This window comes from Anser anser, assembly GCF_964211835.1.
Source record: "Anser anser genome assembly, chromosome: 5".
In the NCBI taxonomy this organism is placed as follows: Eukaryota; Metazoa; Chordata; class Aves; order Anseriformes; family Anatidae; genus Anser; species Anser anser.
The window spans coordinates 46157941-46179414 of NC_139725.1; the positions used below are offsets into that span (position 1 = coordinate 46157941).

At 39.7% G+C, this 21474-nt stretch overlaps 1 protein-coding gene across 1 annotated transcript in view; it reads left to right on the forward strand.

The window, feature by feature from the left end:
- The first annotated feature begins 18710 nt into the window (after positions 1-18710).
- Positions 18711-21474, forward strand: part of LOC310899983 (uncharacterized protein) — a 52871-nt gene continuing 50107 nt past the window's right edge. The window contains exon 1 of the mRNA XM_083837157.1: positions 18711-19897. Coding sequence (XP_083693283.1) covers positions 19751-19897 — 147 coding nt within the window. The 5' untranslated portion in view covers positions 18711-19750. The remainder of the gene's footprint in view (positions 19898-21474) is intronic.

Below are 21474 nucleotides of genomic sequence, written 5' to 3' on the forward strand. Positions count from 1 at the left end.
CAGGGACATCTTGAAGAATTGTTTTTGGAGAATTACATGAAAGCAAGATGGCAGGTACCATAATGAATTGGCAAGTGTTTATATGCCTACCCTACATCACATGTGCCCTCCATGGCTAACAGCTGGTTGTGATCCTCCGTGTACATACAGACAACTGCAACACAGGGATATTTGCTTGAAGGCTGCTGCTACAAGAAATTTCCAGTGGACAAGATGTACAAGAATGATAAAGGGGAAGCTTTGAGTAGGCTTGAGCACATTGTCATTTATCTTATGAGAAGAGAACATGCAGATATTTGGAAAATTACTTACTGAAAGACATTTTTAGCAACATTTACCACATGCGTTAGGCATATGTGACTAAGTAGTTTCCCTACTGACATACGAAACAGTGCCTGCCTCTCTCTGCCACCATGCCCCGTGTGCACCTCTGTCTCCCACAGATACTTCACTATGAGTGTTGCCGTGAGGAGAGCTCTAATGTTTTTATGAGTTGAGAGATAATGAGAATGGACTAAGGCATTAACGTATCTGAGGCAGATGATCATCTCCTGCTGCTACATAACAGCCAAAGCATTTATTGTCAGAACAGCAGACACTGATCCTCTGACAGTGCTGTATTATGATGTTATCCCAAATGACTGAGATAATTCCATCTGATGAATGCGGGTACATTAGAGTGACAGTTGCCCTGTGTCTTACCTCCTTTTTTCTTCCTTAAGAAAGTAGTGTTCATTCTCAAAAATACTGTATTTGCTTACATAACAGTATTGGTTCACTGCAAACAGATTTTGACCTTAAATTCTGAACGTATTGTGCATCCCTGTTCTCAGTCTCGATAGTGGCCCAAGAGTAAGTCTGCAATTTGTGCACTGTGGCTGTACATAAAAATAACAAAGAGATACTGGGTAAAAATCCTGGATTAGGAAGATTTTACCATCCACTTAAAAAGTTCTAAGTGCTAAAGCTTGGTTTACTTCCATGTGTCTGCTAATGTGTGACATGTACCTCTGAGTGCCTTACTCATACCCTGAACAATGCAACCTTCCCTCTTTGAGACACTTTTTTTGGCACCTTACTTGAGAGCCAAAATACAACTAAGATATACAGAAATATTTATGCATAACACGCATAAGAGATAGATAGGGTTTACAGAGGTACTAGGCTAAATGTCAGCATGCTCTCCACCCTGAGAAAGCACCAAAAGCATCTTTCCTGTCCAAGCAGACATCAGTCTGCAGGAGAAGGGTCAGCTCCTGTGGCTCCCTGAAGCCAGTCCTCTGTGTTGATGAGATGCCATTTCCCTCTTTTTTCCCTAAGGATTTTGTAACTTTCCATTTTGGTGTTTTTCTTCTTGAATCTCTGAACTACCTGCAGTCCATGTCTCAACAATCCTGCTTCTGTCTGTAATTTTAGCTTTGTTATTCTGCAGGGCTCTGTTTTACAGGCTTTCTCATGGCTGTTTTTCAGAGGTTGCTGAGAAGTCCAAGCCAAGGTGAAACAGACATGTCAGATCAGAGTTGTGCCTTGAATCCTTGGCACACAGAGCTGAGCCATAGAGGAAAGAAGGCTACATAGGGAGTAGGTTACAGCAGGGGTGGCCCACAGATGCCAGGATCCACATATTATGGCAGTTCTTTATTTTATCAAATCACTGTTTGTGCACAGTCTGCCAAACCTGACAGAAGTGGGTAGCTGGGAGATTTTGTGAGATACTGCCCATACCAACTGATGCTGTGAATAATTCTGTACATTGGATTAATCTGCAGACCAAGATCAGTTGTTCTCCTCTGGTGCACTGGGAAGGGACGACACTTCCAAAGGCAACCTCTAGCATGGAAAAAGACAGAATATGCACCTGCAGCTGCCAGGGTGACATCTGCCAACCCTGGTTAGTAGAGTTTACAATAACATTTAACACACATATTTGGTAAAAGAGGTACTTCTCATTCATGGATATCTGGGAGGTAAGAGGATGTCCTTAACGTGGATTCTCTAAACTTGCCAGGGACATAGATGAGACCTAATCCCTTTGCCCACCCTGGCACTCCAATTCATTCTCACAGGTGAACATGGAAGGGAAACTCCAAATTGTAAGGGATGCTCTGGAAGATTATTCTGTGGAAATCACCTGATTATCAGCAGAGCATAGCCCTTGTATATAGATAAATGATTCTTTTGAAAATGTTTCATCTTGATCTTCATTTCACATAAGACTCTACCACCAGACTGCCAAAATCTGGTCTACCATCTCCCTACCTCCCCTCTTTCTATTATTAGCTCAAAGGCCTGCGTTTTCTGACCACCATCAGCAGTGTTCCTGCTGCACAAATATAACTCTTCATAGTGGCTCACTTGAGAGTGCAGGGGTAAGGACATTAGCTTGAAGATATTGGCCCAGGTCAGGTCTCTGGAAAGCCATGAGAACAAAGTAGGGCAGTGGTGAAGTTGGCAGCTCTCCCGGTGATGAGTACACCAGGTTGGTTTGGTTCTTATCACACAATACATCTGACTGCCAGCAGAGACCCAGGTGTTATTGGTCAGGGTTCTTGTGAGTGCTTGCAAACAGGGTATGGGAAGAGATTTGATGTTCTAGTACACAGAAAGGGGCAGATGATTGTTCCCATGCTTGATTTGTTGCTCTCTCATTAGACTAAGTTCCAGGGTGGCAGTGGTGTTTCTTCCTATTATTAGAGAAATGTGAAGATACATACTGCAATCAGTTTGTGAGCCATTCACATCCTGTGGTGATTTGGGTCTGAAGTATCTCAGTAGGGTACCTGCCATTCATGGCTACTGTGTGAATGTGTATAAGAATCACAGTATTCCTGCAAAAGCAGAGAGAAGTGTTGTATATATGCACATATTGTAACTGATTTAATAGCAAACACCCGGAAAGATGGGCTGCTGAGATAAAGGTGAAAGCTTTGCACTTCCCAGTCACTTGTAGCAAGAAGACTGTATGTTACCTGCTATTGTTTGACCATCTCACTTGAAAAAAAGGGATCCTCTAGTAGGCTTTTGCTACTGCGTCATTACTGTTGTCAGGTGACACTCAGTTTATGTGCAAGCCAAAGTGTGACGTTACTCAGTGTAGGGGACCACCTACCAATTTCACAGCCAAGCCAAAAATCTAATGGAAAGCAGGCTTTGTAGTAAAATCTCTGACACCTTGTACAGATAAGTGTTGCTGGAACACCTGGAGAGCAACTTTCTCTCACGTACTTTTGCTTGTCTTTGTTCAACTGGAAGCAAGAAGGGATGAAAATCACATCTGAGCTTTGCACTTGTAAGTGAAGGTGAAATTTAAAGTCACCTGTCTTGATGGAACTCACTAGCACTTCAGCTGTTATTCAAGGAGCCTTGTTAGTTACTTGATGGTGCATGGGCCAAAAGAGAGTCAAGCTCCCTTTCTCAGAGCTGTGTTGCTTCTTCAGCGTTTTTTTTGCCATCTTCATCAGTCTGGAGGTAAGAAGGTGCGGTGTGGTTAAAAGGCATGCATTTAAACAGATGTGCTGAACAAAATGACCCCCATTTTTATGATTTAGAATCATGTTCTTGGTGTTTAAAATGGTAAAGGCAGTGGCCTTAGTTCAGAAATGAAAGATTGAATACGTAGACTTGAAGATACCTGTGCCTTAGATTCATACACTGAACATTTAACAGGGTTGACTCAGGCCCTCTTCCCTTCCAGCATGGACTTGTTGAGCTTAGGGTAATGTGGGACTTTGAAGTATGAGGTGGTTTGCAGATACATGTTGTATATGACATCTGAGGTCAGTGTGTGTAATAGTCTCCCTTGGTATGTTTGGCCCAGGGTATGCTTTCCTGCTTCCCACTGCTGTGTTTATCTTACACTTTATGGCCTGATTTGTCTGTCCCAGATTTCCACCTTCCATTACAGGACTTTTTCTCTCCCTTTACAGTATTTCAAACTTTTTTTCAGTACAGCAAACAGTTTGTTCCCCCCTCTGTCCTTCAAATAAAGTTTTCTTTGGCAATCCTTGTCAGGATAAATTCAATAACTGTTTAACTCAGAAGGATCCCTGAGGAGGAAGCCAAGAGTCAAATGCTACAATTATTCACGTTTTGGTGAGAGGAATCAGACTTCTCAGGAATCATTTCAAACAAAGCAGTAACAGTTTATTCCTGCTGGGTGGAAGCAGGAAGTGTGCTGGAGGGAACCGGACGGCCTCCTGAGCACCATCAGGAAGCATAAAATGGATGGGCAAGGAGAGGAAGAGAGAGAGGCATTAAAGAAGAAAAATGTCTCATTTCCTCCCTCAAACTAATTGGAAAAATGTGTTAGTGGTTGTGGCAATGGTAATTTCTCAAGGTGGTAATAGCTGCAGGCTGTCCTGGAATGGGATTGGCCACAGCTTAGACCTCCACCCAGGAAGGCTGTGTTTAGTGCAAATGATGGCAGCTTTGCTTATAATATAAATGTACACATACATACATATAAACACACCTACATATACATATGTAAGGTTTATTTCTATTCAGGATCTACATATCATTTCTAGTACTTGCATATGCATATATTTGAAGAGTAAGAATGATAAAATATAGCAGAACATCAGCTTGTTTGTTTGTTTGTTTTGAAACTCTCCTTTAATTCACTGTCTGTTCTCTGTTCTCATGCCCACTTCAGGATTAGATCTTACTCCATGAGAGCACAGGGAGGCATGGAGGGAGAACAAAATCAACATGACCATATTAGTCACAATATTTTAGGATAATTTAAAAATGGAAATGCTTATAAATATTGATGGAAGTTCTGAGCAAAAAATGGAAATAAAGGGATTTCCTTTGACATGTCAAGGCATGCTCGTGTCACCCACCCTCTGTAATCTTACTGCAATGCTGGTAAACCACCTTGCATTTCCTTAAAAACAGCACCAGCCTAAATTCAGGTGTCACTCACCTGGGCTGCTCTGATTCCACTACTTAGCTGAAATCCCTTAATAGACTCTATGACAATGAAAAATGTGTATCATAACTCCTCTGTGTCATGGCCTCTAGCCCCAAAATATCACCTTCCCCAGACCAGGGAAGGCCCAGGGCAAGAGTCAGCTTGTGATGATAGTGACTTAAAGGGGGTTTCGTAATACTGGGAGAGCTTTCTGCTCATAAGCATTTTCCTTTATGCTTCCTCAGTGTCACAGGTCTCTTGCACAGGACTGGAGGATAAGAGGGATGCAGGACTTGGATGTTCTTGACCACTGCACTACATGGGAAAAACAACTCTCAAATTCTTATATAGGGTTTCTTATAAAAGCTTGAATCAAAAGTGTTCAATTCCACACCTCTCCAATTATATTTTCTGTGCAGCTGAGGATAAAAGCAAAAGGTACAACCCAAATGCAATGCACAGATTCTCTTTTGAATAAAGGTATTGGCACCTGCCGCCATTTCAGCAATCAGATTTGAAATATTCAGCCACTCCGGAAGTACTGATTCATATTCTGTCATCATTTTCTTGGCTTTTCATCCTCCTGAGACAGATAAATGAATCTCTGTGCAGTTTTCTGTGTATGCATGTCTTTTAGGTGAAACCTTTTAAACAGGGATATGGATGAACTAAATGGAACTAGATGATTTTTAAGGTCCCTTCCAACCCAGGCTATTCTGTGATTCTCTGATTCTATGATTGAGTGAAACCATTAAATTAAAACTGAGTTGTGGGTCATGCCATACACACAGGAATGTTAATAGGAGAAGAGAATCTAAAAGTACAGATCTTGTAGAGGTTTGACAGAGGCAGCAGTATACTGAAAAATCACCTACCTAGATTCTTAGCATAGCTTTGCTTTTATTAAGTACAGAAAAGACATGTTAAGGAGAGATCAAACAGTAACTGTTGCAAACTTCCCAACTGCACTGAGAAGCCAGCAACATTTTAACACCGCTGAGCATAGCCCCTTCAAAGCTGAATGTATGTGCAAGTTAGAGAACCCTTTGCAGTAATGCATCACTTTCCACCTCCTTCATTCTCTTGTAAGTGTGAGTACATGGGCCTCAGTTCGGAGCATATTCAAAAAGATAACAAGTCCTTCAAATATCTATAGAGAAGCCATATTGTGTAACACTGTGTAAAGAGAGTATCGAAGAAAACCCAGAAAGGAGTGTGAACAGCAGCTTGGGAATTAGCAAACTGAAACAAGGAGATTTCATTTCCAGGCCACAGTGGCTATTTCATCCAGTCTAGAACAGATTCAGAGATGGAGGTTGAGCTCTTCTAGGGTTTTATTAACTTTGAAGGACATGGGAGCTATCTTCAAGTCTTTAATTGAAACCAGCAGAGCATTGCTTCAACTTTGCATCTGAGTACCATACGTCAATAATTTGTCAGCCACTGGAACTATTTGTCTGGGCTGTGCACATTTCAAGGGTTATCTTGAGAGCAAGATGAATCATCTTCGTGGTACCAACTTCTTTTTGTCTGATACCTCTTTTCTACTCTTCCTCTAAATGTGTTGTGTCCTTTCTGTTCTCAGTGTTGGATACTATTTATGCAGTTTTATATTTTATATTTGCTCACAAATTATATCATTGTTTCCTATGACTCCCTTCCCTGGGACTTGCGGGCCAGGTCTTCTCTTCTACAGATTGCAGCAATGAGATCTCTCTTCTGTCACCCCAGTTCAGCCAGGAAGTAACCAGCCAGTTTGGGGATATTGGGGAGAGTTTGACCTTTTTATATTCTTGGACAAGCTGTACAGTTACTCTTTGCAAGCTGAACAATTACTCTTTGCTCTCTGAAGCAGCTGTCTGGGTGGTAAATGCGATGAGTAGGATGAACAGACAGGTGGAGAGATGTCTTTGAGAGAGGATGAGAGACATTTACCTTTACAAGTTTTTCTTCTTTCTTTCTGTGAATCACCCACCTGAGCTCCCTCGCAGAGACCTCACTTCTGCTTTTCACATGTGCTGATCTCTTTTTGGAATGCAGTGACTTTGTTAGTGTGAAAATACTCTTTCTGTATGGAAGAATATATCCAATATAACAAAATAATAATAATAGAGGAGGTCAGAAAGGAGGAGGGATACCACTGCTATTGTTTTTTGCTTGTTTGTTTTGTTTGCTTGTGCTTTTTTTTTTTCCTGTTGTTGGTTTGGTTTGGTTTGGTTTGGTTTGGTTTGGTTTCTCTTAGCTGATGCTTGAAAGCTGCTTGTTAATTCTACTAGAGTTTTGCAACAAGCCCAGGTTTCCTGGGCAGACTCTGCTTTGGGATATTCTGCCAGTGTATGCTGTTTGACACACACGGTATGGCTCTGCTTAACTAGTCATGTTGTACATGCACAGAATGACACTCTGCTTCTGCTTAAGGGCAAAGTTTGGGGAGTGGGAAGTGTGGGGAATTGGAATTATTCAAGCGCATATGACATTTTGCATTTTATTTGGTGTTATTTTAATTTTCTCTCACCTATTACATTGCGGAACAATGGAAAATATCAAAACCTTCCCTGAGGTGCCTGTCTTTCTCATAGGGATGAAACATAGCATATACATTTAAGCAATAAAAATAAAAGTATGTATCTTTTAATTTTAATCTTAGCTAGTACTTGTTCTGAGAAAAGAAGTGAAGATAATGATTAGGGGAAAGAGCATGGTTGATTTAGTTATGCTATCACTGACTTAAGTTAGGGTGCATGAAATATGGCAATTAGTTTCCCAAATCACTCATTTCATAACCTTCTGTTTTTCTTTCTTTACCAAATTAAAATCCAGCACATGTAGAAAATGCTTCTGTCTTGCACAAAACTGAATTCAAATGCTGCTGGCGAGATATCAGTGCATTACTTATCTGTCTGTGAAAAGTAGCAGAGGCTCTGAAATGCTCTCTGTGTTTAAGAGGGCAAAGTGCTAAAAGAAAAATCAGTCAAATTCTCAGATTCATTATGACCCATAAGCTGCCTGCCAGAAATGAAACACCCGGTAGAAGCCAGCAGTGTGTGTGTGTGCGTGTGTGTGATGGGAGTCAGAAGTGCATTTCTGTGTACACAAGTGGGGGAAGGAAAGCAGAAGATGAAATTTCAGTCATGACTTCCCCTCTATTACCAGGCAGAGAGGTTACATGTTGCCAGGTGAGAGGTAGAAAGGACAATCCTATATGCAGGGTAGAATCTGATTTCTTTAATCTTGAATGGTGTTTTTCTTATTGTATTTCAGTGCTTTAGGCAACTTAACCTGAAGGTTTTAATACTTATCCTCCTTTATTTCTTCAGAAATGTGGAAGCCATCTCCTCTCATGCCAATTGCCCCATCAAGCCTCCTGCACAACGCACAGGTAAGTTGTCCTCTCAGAAGTGGCTACTCACTAAAGAGAGGGATATCCAAGCCTCGGCTGCAGCCCTTCAGCACGTCTCTTCTGTACAGCTGGAGTGGCCAGGCACCCTCATGAGTCCTTGCCAGTGCATACACCTTTGGGTAGCTTTAGTAGGCACAGCCCTGCACACAGCATGGAACTGAAATGGGAAGGCCTACTCAGCACTAAAATCAGAACCCATTGCTCCCAATCAGTCACATGTAGGTTACAATAAAGAATTGCACGGGGAATGTGTATAGAATATTTTCTCTAGGCAACATGTATTTTCCATCCCCTTACTCTTTCCCAGGGTCTCCTCAAGAATTCAGAAAGATGCAGGAGCCCATCTCTACTGCTGATACAGCAGCGCTGCAGTCTGCAACTGAGATACTTCCTCAGGTCCCTGTATAATTATCTCTGTCTTGAGCCATGGCCAGCGTGACACATCTTCATTTCACTAAGGGGACAGGCTGGAATTGGGAATGGCAGAATTCATTTATCACATTTTAATAGCGAGGCAGCTCAGGAAGGGAGGGACTAATGAGATATTTCTAAAGAAATTAGCCATCTACTATTACAGGGTTGTCTCCTGCAAGGCAGCTGCAGCAATGACGAATGGCTTATGGCATGGCCCTGTGTTCCCTCCCTGCCTCTTCCCTTCTTCCCCTGGGGGCTCCCCTGGGTGGACCATCTCCCTCTGACTGTTCTCCCACTGCTGGGATGGAGACCCCTTCCTGTGGGATGCTGCCGTCAGGCCTGGGATTCCCAGCAGTTCTTCTGTCTCTGCATTCACTCAGGAGCTGCTTGCAATTGCCGAAAGGTCTCTACTGAAAATTTAATTTAGAAAGGCACTTGAAGAAGTAAGTTCTTTTTCCCCTCTATTCAGTGAAGCATATTAAGAACATACTTATCTCAAGCAAGTGATTAAGGCCTGCTGCCTGTGCAGCTACAAGTGGGTGCTCTTGTTCTGTAGTGAATCAGGTTCTGTAGTGAATTAGGTTCTTGATTCCCAACAGAGGTGATAGCCTTGCATCACCTCATTTATGCACATTCAGATAGTTTTACCCAGAAAAGATTTTTATCTTTCTAATTTCATATCTTTGTCTCTAAGTATTTTCTGAACTTTGTTTCAAAAACAAATATGGAATGAAAAAAAGTTCTTGCAACCATTGAAAATTGTAAATTCATCTCAAACCTCTTACAGGTTTCAGATGTGGCACTCAAGTCTGCTGTAGAAATTCCTGTTTTAGGAATTTCTAAAATAAACAGTCAAAACAATCCTCAGTTGTGCTGCAGCTTGCTTACCTAAAAAAATGCTAGGCTTTCTCTTCAGTTTCAACATACATGTCCTATGTGCTTACCATATATCATAGACTGTATTACAGCATCACAGCTTGTACTCTCTTCCTACACCATATGGCATCATATAGAGCTCTTCAGATGTTAAAGTAAACAGATTTTTGTGTCTATAGACAGAGTAAACAACAAATGACAAAATGGTCTAATCATTTTAAAGTCATTAGTTTTAACTCTGTATCAATCATTCCATATTGCTGGGCTAATAATCCCTAATTATGAGCTGCTCCTGGTGTTAGCACTCTTTTCCATTTAAATGCAGATGTTCCCTGACCTTCTGCTTCCTGTGGAAAGGGAGATAACTCCTTCTTATAAAAGTCAAAGGAAGGAGAAAGTCTGTCCTTGTGCACAGAGCACCATGTGGCAGGCCATTTTCACCCTACCATGCCGTGTCATGTTCCCCTGAAAAGAGCAAATACTTTGACAAGGCTGGACAGTGCTGAGGGCAAGCTGGGCAGAGCACAATTCCTAGCTTTAATTAGCAATTGTAGGCACATCACTGTTAATGCAATGTTGATTGTGATGGCATTTCAGTAATTTGCTGGATATCTTTCTGACAGTTTATACAAGCCAATGGCTGAATGGTCAGCATGAGTGCATTGTAGTGGAACAGAGGAAAGGCCAAATGTCTTTTGCCTCAGGCCTTGAAAAAGCTGGAACTGAACTTATATTTTAAATTCAATTGAAATGCATTGAAGAACAGTATTTGTTATGTATAGATCTTGGTATAGCATGGCTTGATAACATACAGAATTTAATCTACCTCTACCTACAACTTTTCTCAGACCTAATGTGGAATCTAATTGCTTGCAGCAGACAAGCGAAAAGCAATGAAGGATTTCCATGTTGTCAGAGATTCCGCTATACTTCATCCTCTCTTCTCTACAGGTGGGCTCATAATCCAGCCTGGGTGTGAATGATATGGCGGGTGCTGATGACTTTGTGTCACCTCCACAGGAGCCAGCTGAGGTCAGGAATCTCTAAAGTTGCCTTTGAACAATGCCGCTATGGGGGGGATTGCCAGCCCTGGTCAGAGCTGTACCCCTGTGCTCCACAGACATCACTGCATGGGATCTCTAGCTCTATCTTCTCCACTGGCTCTTGTGAATTCTTACCACCTATTTCACATGTTTAGCATTATTGTGTTTGGATCTGTGTGAAGTATTATTGCTTTGTAAGAGTTATCTCATTCCTACATTATCATGGCTAGCTATGCATTGATTGTATTTCCTAATTTTCTCTCATTCCCAAAGGGAATAAAATATATATTGTTTTTATTTGTTCCATGAGAGAGAAACTGACTGTCTCAGGTTAATTTTAGTAGTTTTTTTTTTCTTTTCTTTTAAATGTACACAAAAATATATTAATTATGAACTTTTTCCCTCTGGAGATGCTGAAAGAAATGGGGTATTCTCACATCAAACTGTGTCGGTTCTTTTCCTTTCAAAATGAAACCCTATTGAAATCAACATTTTTATCAAGAAAAAAGTATCACAGAACAACATTTTCTGCTAAATGCTTTAATGAGATTTTTTTTGACAAAGTAAAAGGAAGAATTGGAAAGATAGTCCAGTTGTGACAGCCATTTCACAGTGTAGAATGGCTTGTCACCAGGGTGCTGACAAATGGTCATGCTTTACTATGATATATACCTGTATAGTGGGAATAGTACTATGATAGTATGACACATTTCATACATTCCACCAAAGATTATCTGGGGGTGAGACCTGTGGTTACTCTGTGCCACATTTACCAGTGGTGTGATGATGGTGGGGTTTCCGTTTTCACAGCCATTGACTTTGTCCACAGAGGGACTGTATATGTATGTGGTTTTGTATATATATATGTGTAGCATTTATATTATTGTGCTGTGTAATCTTAGCCTCTGAAACTTCATTTCCTTACAGGTATAGTTCCTTCAAAAAGAAGCATTTAGATAGTTTGTAGAAAAACAGTTTGGAAAGAGGCCATTTGGGTCAAAGGAGTGGATTATAGGTGAATGGAAATGTGATCACAGTGAGATCTATAGTAAACTTCATTTTGTTTTATTTGCATGCATGTTTAACTTGCTGCTATACCAGGAGCATTAGAAATAATTTTAAACAGGTAACTCATTAAAGACAATTGTTTGACTTTTCACATATTGTTTTGATAAGCAAATGAGAAAACTTCAGGTAGAGGAGACTATTTCTTGTCTTTCTGTGCAGCCATTTGTAAGCTGTAAAATCAACATACACATATACTTACAGTAGCCTCTGTTTAGGTGTAATCTGCAGTGTAGGACTGGCTAGGTAAATGAAAGAAATTTCTTCATTCCGTTATCTGACTCTGAAAAAAGCAATTAGAAACACCTGACTGTTTATGCTTCTTTCAGAAAGTGATTCCATTGGCAATTTTACTTTATTGCTTTGCAATGTTTTTCTTTGTCAGCTTAGTTCGTATTATACCATTCTTTTGAATAAAAAAGAAATAACACACTTTTGGAAAATGATCATGGTCCTCAATTAGTATTATTACCTCAATGTAAGAAGGGAAAAGAAGGTTTCCAACTTCACTATTTATCTTTATTCAGAGATCAATGAAATCTATTCAAAATAATGAGTTACTGTAAAAAATGCAGATAAGTAGATAAACTCTAAAAAACTCACATGCTTGTCAAGAAGTTTAGACATTTAGGCCCTCTCCTCTCCTCTCCTCTCCTCTCCTCTCCTCTCCTCTCCTCTCCTCTCCTCTCCTCTCCTCTCCTCTCCTCTCCTCTCCTCTCCTCTCCTCTCCTCTCCTCTCCTCTCCTCTCCTCTCCTCTCCTCTCCTCTCCTCTCCTCTCCTCTCCTCTCCTCTCCTCTCCTCTCCTCTCCTCTCCTCTCCTCTCCTCTCCTCTCCTCTCCTCTCCTCTCCTCTCCTCTCCTCTCCTCTCCTCTCCTCTCCTCTCCTCTCCTCTCCTCTCCTCTCCTCTCCTCTCCTCTCCATGATTTTTTTAAGACTTCTCGTACCTACTGTCTCCAAAAAGAATGAAAATATCCTAAGATTTTTTTTTTCTTTATAGATAAGTAAACAAATGACCAATTAAAATAATTTGCAGATAGATATTAACTAATATTTCAAACCTCAAAGAAGGGTTTGGGTCAGTTTCTGAACAGTTTCTGAGTTCTAGGCATACATATGAGATAATTTCTTATTTTACCCAGTGCTTACAGAGTCTACAAGAAGAGTAACTTTCTTTCAAATTTGACTTTTTTTCTCTATAACCACATGTACAGTGTGGCTTTGGGGATAACACTTCATTTTGACTGTGATGGTGTGTATATCTCTTAAAGATCAGGTTTTGTGAACCTAAACACAGTTAATGTCTCAGGCAGTTTGACGTTGCACTAGAACAAAGAGGACATTTAAAATGCTGTTGAAAGTGACATAAAATCTATGTTAAACAGAAAAAAAAGAAACCCGCTTAATGATGCAAAAACAAAGACCAAAATAATCTCTAATTTAAGAAAATTCAATACATACCACTCAATAAATGGATTCAAGAAAATTCAAATTTGCATGAATGTACCTGGGAATCCAATTAGATTTAAAAAGACATCTTCCTCTAGTTTAGCTATCAAACTTTCTTTGTTTGCAGTGGCACATAAATGGTAAAGAAGCACACCAAAGTTCATAGAAACATTTCCAGTGTCTTCAGTAGACTGTTCAACCTATTGGAGGCAGAAGAACTGGTTGAGAGAAATCTAGCTTCTCTGAATTAATTTTTAAATGATTTAATTTCAATGAGTTTTGCTAAGACTTAAAATGTTGAAAAATTCTCACTAGACAAATTAAATGCTTGTAAGTAATATTTATTCTTGGAATGCAGCAATTGTTCCTGAAATTACTTTGATGAATGTTGAATTGTACCTACTTTTACTGTCTTGTTCAAAGCTTTTTCAGACCTGTTCAATATTTATTCTTCTTCTAGCGGTCTTTTGACGTCCTGAGATTTTTTATGTCACACCATGTCAAAAGATAGAACAACGTAATTATTACATAGGATGTAAGTTTGTATACTGACGTGCTCAGCAGAAAGCACACTCATACTTCCACACTAGGTGGTCACAAATGGTAATTATTTCTCTCCTCATTATCCCTTTTTCTATTGAAAAAACAAGAGAAGCACTGCAGGGAGGTTGGCAAAGGTGAAAAAATGCCATGTTGTTCAATAACACTTGCTATTTCCATCTAAAATAATTTGTTGATTTTTTTTTTTGAAAAATTGTTTTCATTAAAAAAAAAAAAAAAGTAGTTTGTCTGGCTTCTTTACCTGGAGCCTCAAGCACCTTTCATTCTGAGGCAGAGTCACTGCCAAACTGGCTCAAGGCCTAGGGTTTCTTGGCTCCCTGTCACAGAGATGAGCTCTGACTTCCTGACTGTGGTATCCATCTTTGGATACAGCTCCCTGAGTTTGTGCACACCTGGGTCCCAGTCTGTTCCCTAGGTCCAATGGGGATGAAACTGGGAAATGGCAGTGAACTGAGAGTGCCCGAGTACGAATCTGGGTCGCCCTGGAAAACTGTATCACTGAGTGGTTTGATTATTTCAAACCATTGGTTGTGGACTTCACTTCCATTTCTCTCATTCTGGAAGCTATAACATTCATTCTGAAGTTAGATAAGGTATTTTTACAAGTCCACAGCTTTCCAAAAATGGAACTTGTGATTTTCAGTTACCTCTAGTTCTTATAACATCCTGTTCCTCTTGATACCTATGCTGAACTTAGGATGCTTTGAACAAGGGGCAACTCTAATCTGTCATTCTTAGCATCAAAGACAGATTTCAATGTCTGATATCAGTCAGTATTCAGTAAAACTGCCAACTGGTTGCAAGCCAGGTTCTTGATTTTGATGGGGTGACAATAAAATCTCTTAATGAGAAGGTTATGCCCCTGATATTTTTGCCAGATACTTCAGTCAGTTTTTGCCAGTTTCCTCAGCAGTTCTGTTCTACTAAATTGTGATGATTCATTGTTGTTTAATTTTTCAGTTTGATAGTATATTTTCTTTTCTAAAATCTCAGCTGCTAACAGCATCTTTCACTGTTATGAAAGGAAAATGTCTGACATAAACATCTCCCTGATGCCTCCTCTGGCAAGGACTAAAAAAAAAAAAATAATTCTGCAATGTCTTCATTTTCTGTAAATTATCCCTCTATTTCTGGGAGTTCATGATTCTTTGGTTCTTGATAGACTGAATAATATGAAGTGAACAATACTGTTGTTTGACTTTGCCTTCTTGTATAATTGCTTTTTAATTTCCCTTTGCTCTTCATTTCAGTTTTCCATGCACAAGTCTACCTCTTGGTAAACACATCAGTACATATGCGGTGCAGGCTGCCTCTCAAAGTGCAGGAAAAATAAGCAGAGAAATTTATAAACTAAAAAAAAAGGTATAGTAAAATTTGATTCTCTCTGATTCCTTTATTTGTGACTGAAAACATCTTTTAATAATGAGGGGAATGAGCTCTACAGCCATCTTCAATTCTTACTGATATATATATTTATCTAAAGGGTTTGGTGATTCTCTCGAAAAAGATTTTTTTTTTAATTTTTTTTTCTCCTCCTTCTAGTGCTGGCATATAGTCAGTAAAGCTGTCAGCCTAGATGTAATGTGAATAATGAGAATAAGCCTACGAATATATATGATTGTGAGAACAAAGCCCAGCAAACTAGGAGAGCCAGCTTTTGCCCTCCACCTTTGCCAGTATAAATAAGAAGAGCTCAGAGTAGGAAGACACAAATACTGGGTATCAAAATCATTAATAATGCAGTTGCCATACGATATATTACTTGTAAATTCCATTTAAAGGGCATGTCACACCATTTAGTACAATCCATTAATCAATACCTTACAGAGAAAGAAACCATCTATCTTGGTCTGTTCCTCAAATCTAAACTTTTAAACAAGGAGAGATTTGTTCAAGTTCAGTATTAACTATTCCAAAACAAAGGAGCTTGATCATCCAAAAGGGGGCAAGGGTGGTTATTTACTTTCAGCTTGGGTTGATTTCAGTATGAAATGAATCATCTGATTTATCTCTTCTCCACTTACCACCATGAATATGTTATGGATCTCTGTTAAATTACAATCATCTTCTCCCCCACAAAAATGAAATTAAAATATAAATCAAAGGTTCTTGCTAATGGTGAACAGTGTTAAATAATTATCTTGGAAATATACTGTAACAGTTATCAGAGTAGAACAGCGTAATGGTCCATTTAGCCTCCATCAGACCCTAGTGATAGTTTTATTAGAGACTGGAGTAAATTTCTCACAATGCACCTTCTTGGGCTATATCAGTAAGAGGAAGATATTTTTCCTGACCAAACAGGACACATAAAAGTACTCTAGTAGTCACTGTGCTGAAGAGGATCTGCCATAATCTTTACATTTTTGGACTTCCAAATAACATTGCATGCTGGCATGTGAACTTGTTTGTCCTTCTGTGTTTTTCATGCCTATAATCTTGAGACACTATTCGTTCTCTTTCATCTTGTAATCTTGTATACTATGATCATGTATGCACATTCATGAGATCACTGCAAGAAGATAGCTGAGCCAGCAGAGACTCAACTGGGTAAGTTACATTAGCATGTTACATTAGCATGTGATGAACGTTAACTTCTACCTTAGACACAGGGCTGGAATTTCACTGAGCTAATGTAACAGAAACACATTTGTAAGGGACCTAGTTTGTCCTTTGTGTTTATCCATACTTCTGGTTGCAGGATTAGTTGGGGCAGAGGAAGATCATGTCTGTGTGTTACTGCTGGTATGGATGTAGTCACAGTCCATCCCAGAAACAATACAGTGCCTAGTCACTCTTTTAGGCTTCCACCAGTCTGGTCTCCCAAAATAGCTCTGAAGTGAATATGAACTTAGGAGTCTGAAAAAGGAAGGAATGGCCTAACTACTTAGCTGGATCATAGAATCATAGAATGGTTTGGGTTGGAAAGGACTTTCAAAGATTGTCTAGTTCCAACCCCCTTGCCATGGGCAGGGACACATTCCACTAGACCAAGGTGCTCAAAGCCCCATTCAACCTGGCCTTAAACATTTTCAGGGATGGGGCATCCACTGCTTCTCTGGGCAATCTGTTCTTCAGATTTCAGTCTGAAAACAGACTGAGATACAGGAACAAGGGCAAGGACACATGCTACAATTTACTGCTTCCTATCTTCCAGAAAGAAAAAAGTTTTCATTTGGGTGATTCTTTTATTTATTTGTTTGTTTGTTTGTTTGCTTTTCATCTCCTTTGAATCCTCTTCTAAACCAAGAAAAGAGTGGGCTGAGTGGGAACGGGTCAAGGGTTTGTTTCTTTACTTTTGCCCTCTCCCACTTCACTGGTTGACTCCTGGCATTTTATTGAGAAAGCTGCGTAGTGTTTGAACTTCTTATTGATTAAAAATCAGAAAAGAAAAAAAAAAAAAAAGAAGAATCCATACAGCAAGGTCTATGTATAGATACCACTGTGCATCAGCACAGGGAATACAATTAACCTTAGAGAGCAGTAGCAGTAAAAAGGAACAGAACAAACTGAAATAATAAAGCTGGCTCTGCACTCTACTATGGTGTCACGGACAGATTGTGCTGGAAAGCATCAGCTCTGTGGAGCTTTGGGGTGAGGGGGGTTAATTATCTCTCTGTGAAACATTCATTACAGCACCTGGAACTACACAGAACTCACCGGGCTGCAAGTTCATTCAGAGGTTCATGATCCTTTGGAGCAAACCCAGAGTCATTCTGGCATGAAACCTTTTCACTTTGCTCCCCACTCAACTAGAGCTCTGCCTCCTATATGCTGCAGTGCTGATGCTTTTTCTCTGCTATTCCTGTGATTTTGGCTTTGACTGTCATTTGCTGTGTCTGTGCAATATGTAGCACAATGGGGCCCTGATACTTACATGGAGCCTCTGGGTGGGAGTGTGATACAAATAACAATGTTTCTGAGAAGCCAGGACATTTTGGCTGTGCTGTCTTTCAGATCATGTAATTTCTTCACACCCTTCACTGACTGGCCATATTCCAGTGTGATTTTAAGCCTCTTGTCCTAACCTTTGAAACCCATTTTGCTTTTGCCCTGTCACCCATCTTACCTGTTACTAGTTTGCATAGCTCCTTAATGCTGGTTTGATTGTCCGATTTTTAACCACAAAAAATCATCTGTGCTTTCATTTACTCTCCTACTCTTCCACAGAACAATTCAAGCAGTCAGCAGATCCTTTGCTGTTACAGCCTTCTTTCAGTTTCATACTCGCTCTGATGCCTACCGGAAATCTCATACACAAACGCGGGCAGAGAACTGAGGCTGGAAAATCAAATTAATTGGTCAATATATACATAAAAGACCTTAAAGGATATCTGGCATTGTGCAAGTATAACTCAAACCATAGCTCTGGGGTGTCAGGGCTTCAGGAGTTTCTCACTTCTCCACCATTTCCTTTTCATTTCTGCAGCACAAGGGTCTGTCTTGCTCAGCTGGATATGCTAAGGGGCTGCACTGCAATGAGGCTGCATTGCAAACAGGACCAGTATTCAAAACAATCTCCATCTTTGCCTTTTCAGGCTTTGTTTGGAAAAGTTTTGAATCATCTCTTAAATTGTGTAACAGATTGACACAATGGCAGGAATTAATTTCTCTTCAACTCTGAATATGCTAAACTCTGTAAGGGCAGTCTCTGAGGGCTGGGAAATGTAGCTTTGGATTCCTTGAGGTGGAGTACAAAGCTAAATTTACTTCTTCCACCTGATGGTATTATATAAAAGCTAGGAGAAGTCAGAATTTCTTTATTTAAGATAAAGTATTACAACCTGGAATTTGTGATCTGGTCAGTAGACCCTCAGAAATTCAAGTAGATCAGAATTGCTTGAGGAAGAAAGGTAAGACAAGAAATCCAGTATGCGAATCTTCCTAAACTTACCTGAGAGTTTTTGACAAGTCCACTCAGCTGAGTAGCATGAAGCTTGAAATTACTGGGAATCTCCACAGTTTAATTCAGAGGCACCAAAGGAGACTGTGTTCTTCCAAAGTTCAGTCCAAACTGGCTGGGTATTTTGGGAAGCATGTCTGAATTTAAACATGTAAATCCCCACTAATCTTCTCTGCCTGCATGTGAGGTCCTTGCACTTCCCCCCTGAAGTCAAGAATGAAATAATCAAGACACAACAGGGAGAGGAATGGCGACTGTGTCAGAACAGGGGTGAGATCTGCTATGTCAGTGGGAACTAGATTAGATGGGATTTAAAGTTGTAACTCCTGAGGACAGAGTTGACGGGTTTTTGTCAAAGGGTCAGAGAGACTGTATAAAAAGTAAGATGTGAGAGATTGTGAATAAGAAGAGACTAAGGATTAACAATAAGTGAGCAAACAGTAGGAAGGAGTAGAAAAACATAGATGAGAGCTGAGGTACAGAAAAGGTCAGAACTGAGCTCTAACTTGAAGGTAGAAGGAAAACAGGAAAGTCAATAAATATGGAGAAAGACTTTCACTGACAGCATTCCAAAGGGGTTACTTACTATCAAAGGCCACGTTGTGTGGCATTGCCCCATAAATAAGGCCAGTAATCTAGGCTGAAATTACAGGCCTTGGTCCACTTAAGAAAAGATAACCTTGAGAGCAACATGAACAGCTTCAGAAAAGACACTGTAACATTGCTGCAAGTTTGATGTGCATAAGATAAATGTTGAAAGGATTAATCCACACAACATGAAAGACAAATGCAGTGAAAAACTGAAGGGGATGGAGGAAAATGGGCTGAAGGAAAGTTCTGTTCCTTTCCATTTTCTGGAAAATTCAGCAAAATGTAAATGTTGCTATTATAAATAGCATCTTCAGCTAGTAACTGTTTGGGTTTCCTCTCTACTGCACTCTTTTTGTTTTGCATTAGTCCAGCAAGAGTTCCATAATCTCTTTCACTTTCTCTCTCTATCCCTTCACTGTTATCCCAATGTAATGACCTCTTTTTCTTCTCTTCGTGTCCCATTCCATCTTTCCCTTCTGATCACTACCCCAGAGAGACTTGGAAGGCAGTGGGTCAACCAGGGAGGGGTGGCTATATGAGGAGGAGGAGGAGAAATCTGGGACTCCAGAAGTTCAGGACTGCATCTTTTGTGTTTGCCAGGATCTCCCTAGCAGTCCAGCCCAGCTGTCCACTGCCAACCAGCAGCAAATCTCCCTCTCTACCCACGAACACAGGAGCTGAGGTGAGTGAGACTGTAGAATTTAGATAATGACTGCAGAAAAAATTCCATGCATTTGCACAGGAATGAAGAGTCAGTTAGTGGGTCAAAGACTGTGCTAGATAACCTGAAAGATTTTCAGAAATGCTTTAACAACCTTAGAGCCTCATTCTTACTATCTGGTTGTCTCAAAATGAAATTCTAAAACTTCAGCAGAAAACCCCAATGATACATGTGAAAGTTGCTTTGATGACATAAATTACTAAATAGAAATTAAATGTTATTGATGATTTCAAATATTATTACTGTTCTCTGACAGAAATTTAAATGACCTTAAAATACCTTTCAATGCAGTTCACTTTTTCATGAGGTCATGGAGAAGGTAAGCTATCAAAAAGGGAGACAAAAGTATTAGTGGCATGGCTGAAATACTTTGGATTATGAGGAATAATTTGGGTTGTAGTGTCTGTCTTGAAAATGCAGACTAGATATTTTCTACTCTATTATTCCATCACATCTTTTTTTAAAGTTATTTCTTTCCCCAGGGTTGACAGTATGATCAGGTCAGAACTTGTAACCCTTCCAAAATGACTTTAAACAGGAAGTACCACCACAAATGAGAGGCAGTAGTAGACTAGGCTGGCATTTGCACTACAATACAGGAAAATAATGCATTTCCACAGCCCAGCAGTTAGCCAGTTCTGCTGTACATGGCAGTGGACTACAAGCCTATGTCTGAGCAGCTGATGAATCTCTGTTGAATTGAATCACAAGTTCTTATATAATGTAATCTGTTCTCATTCATTCATCTTGTGCCAAAAATGTCTTGAAGATGGACAAAAACAGGAGAAAACTAGTTAATGCAACTTTCTTAGCCCGTCACTGAGTTGTGAAGAATCTGTTTCATTGCTGTAAAGATGATGAGGGTAATGATATTGTTTCTAAGTGAGAAATCTTGGAACTCTTCACAGCACTTTTTTTTTTTGTATTATTATGAAAGGAAAAAATACTACTTTTAGTATTTGGAATGATTTTGATTCAACTGAAATAGAATTTTAGAGGGCAATAGTGCAATTAAAAAAAATAGAAAAAGAAAATTCTACCCTTTCTTTTCCTTCTACTCCAATTGAAAAAAGCAAATGACATAAAGATATACCAAGTGAATGTAGGTAATGCAGCCAGAAATTTCTGGAGCCACTCTGCTCATTTCAAAGGACAAATATTTTTTCTGTGCATTCTAAACAGTGACTAAAAGTATGTGCAAGCTCTTCCTTGCTTTCTCAAAGAATGAGAAAATCACATTCTTAGAGTTTTCTAAATCATGGTCCTAAGATCGGTTGATGACTTTTCCCTAATTTGCCACAACCCTAATTAGTTTATTGACTACTGTAATGCCACTGGTGAATGCCTTATAATTTCATTTAATTAGAAGAAAGCCTTTTAGTTAACAATGGAAATAATTAATCTCTTTTAAAGAAAGGACTAGAAAGGAATAGTTCGCTTGCTCATGTATTGTTTGAATCAAACAAAAAAAGAAAGAAAGAAAGAAAATAAATAACAGGCTCAAAAATAAAGCTAGAAGGGAAAGGAAATACTATCTT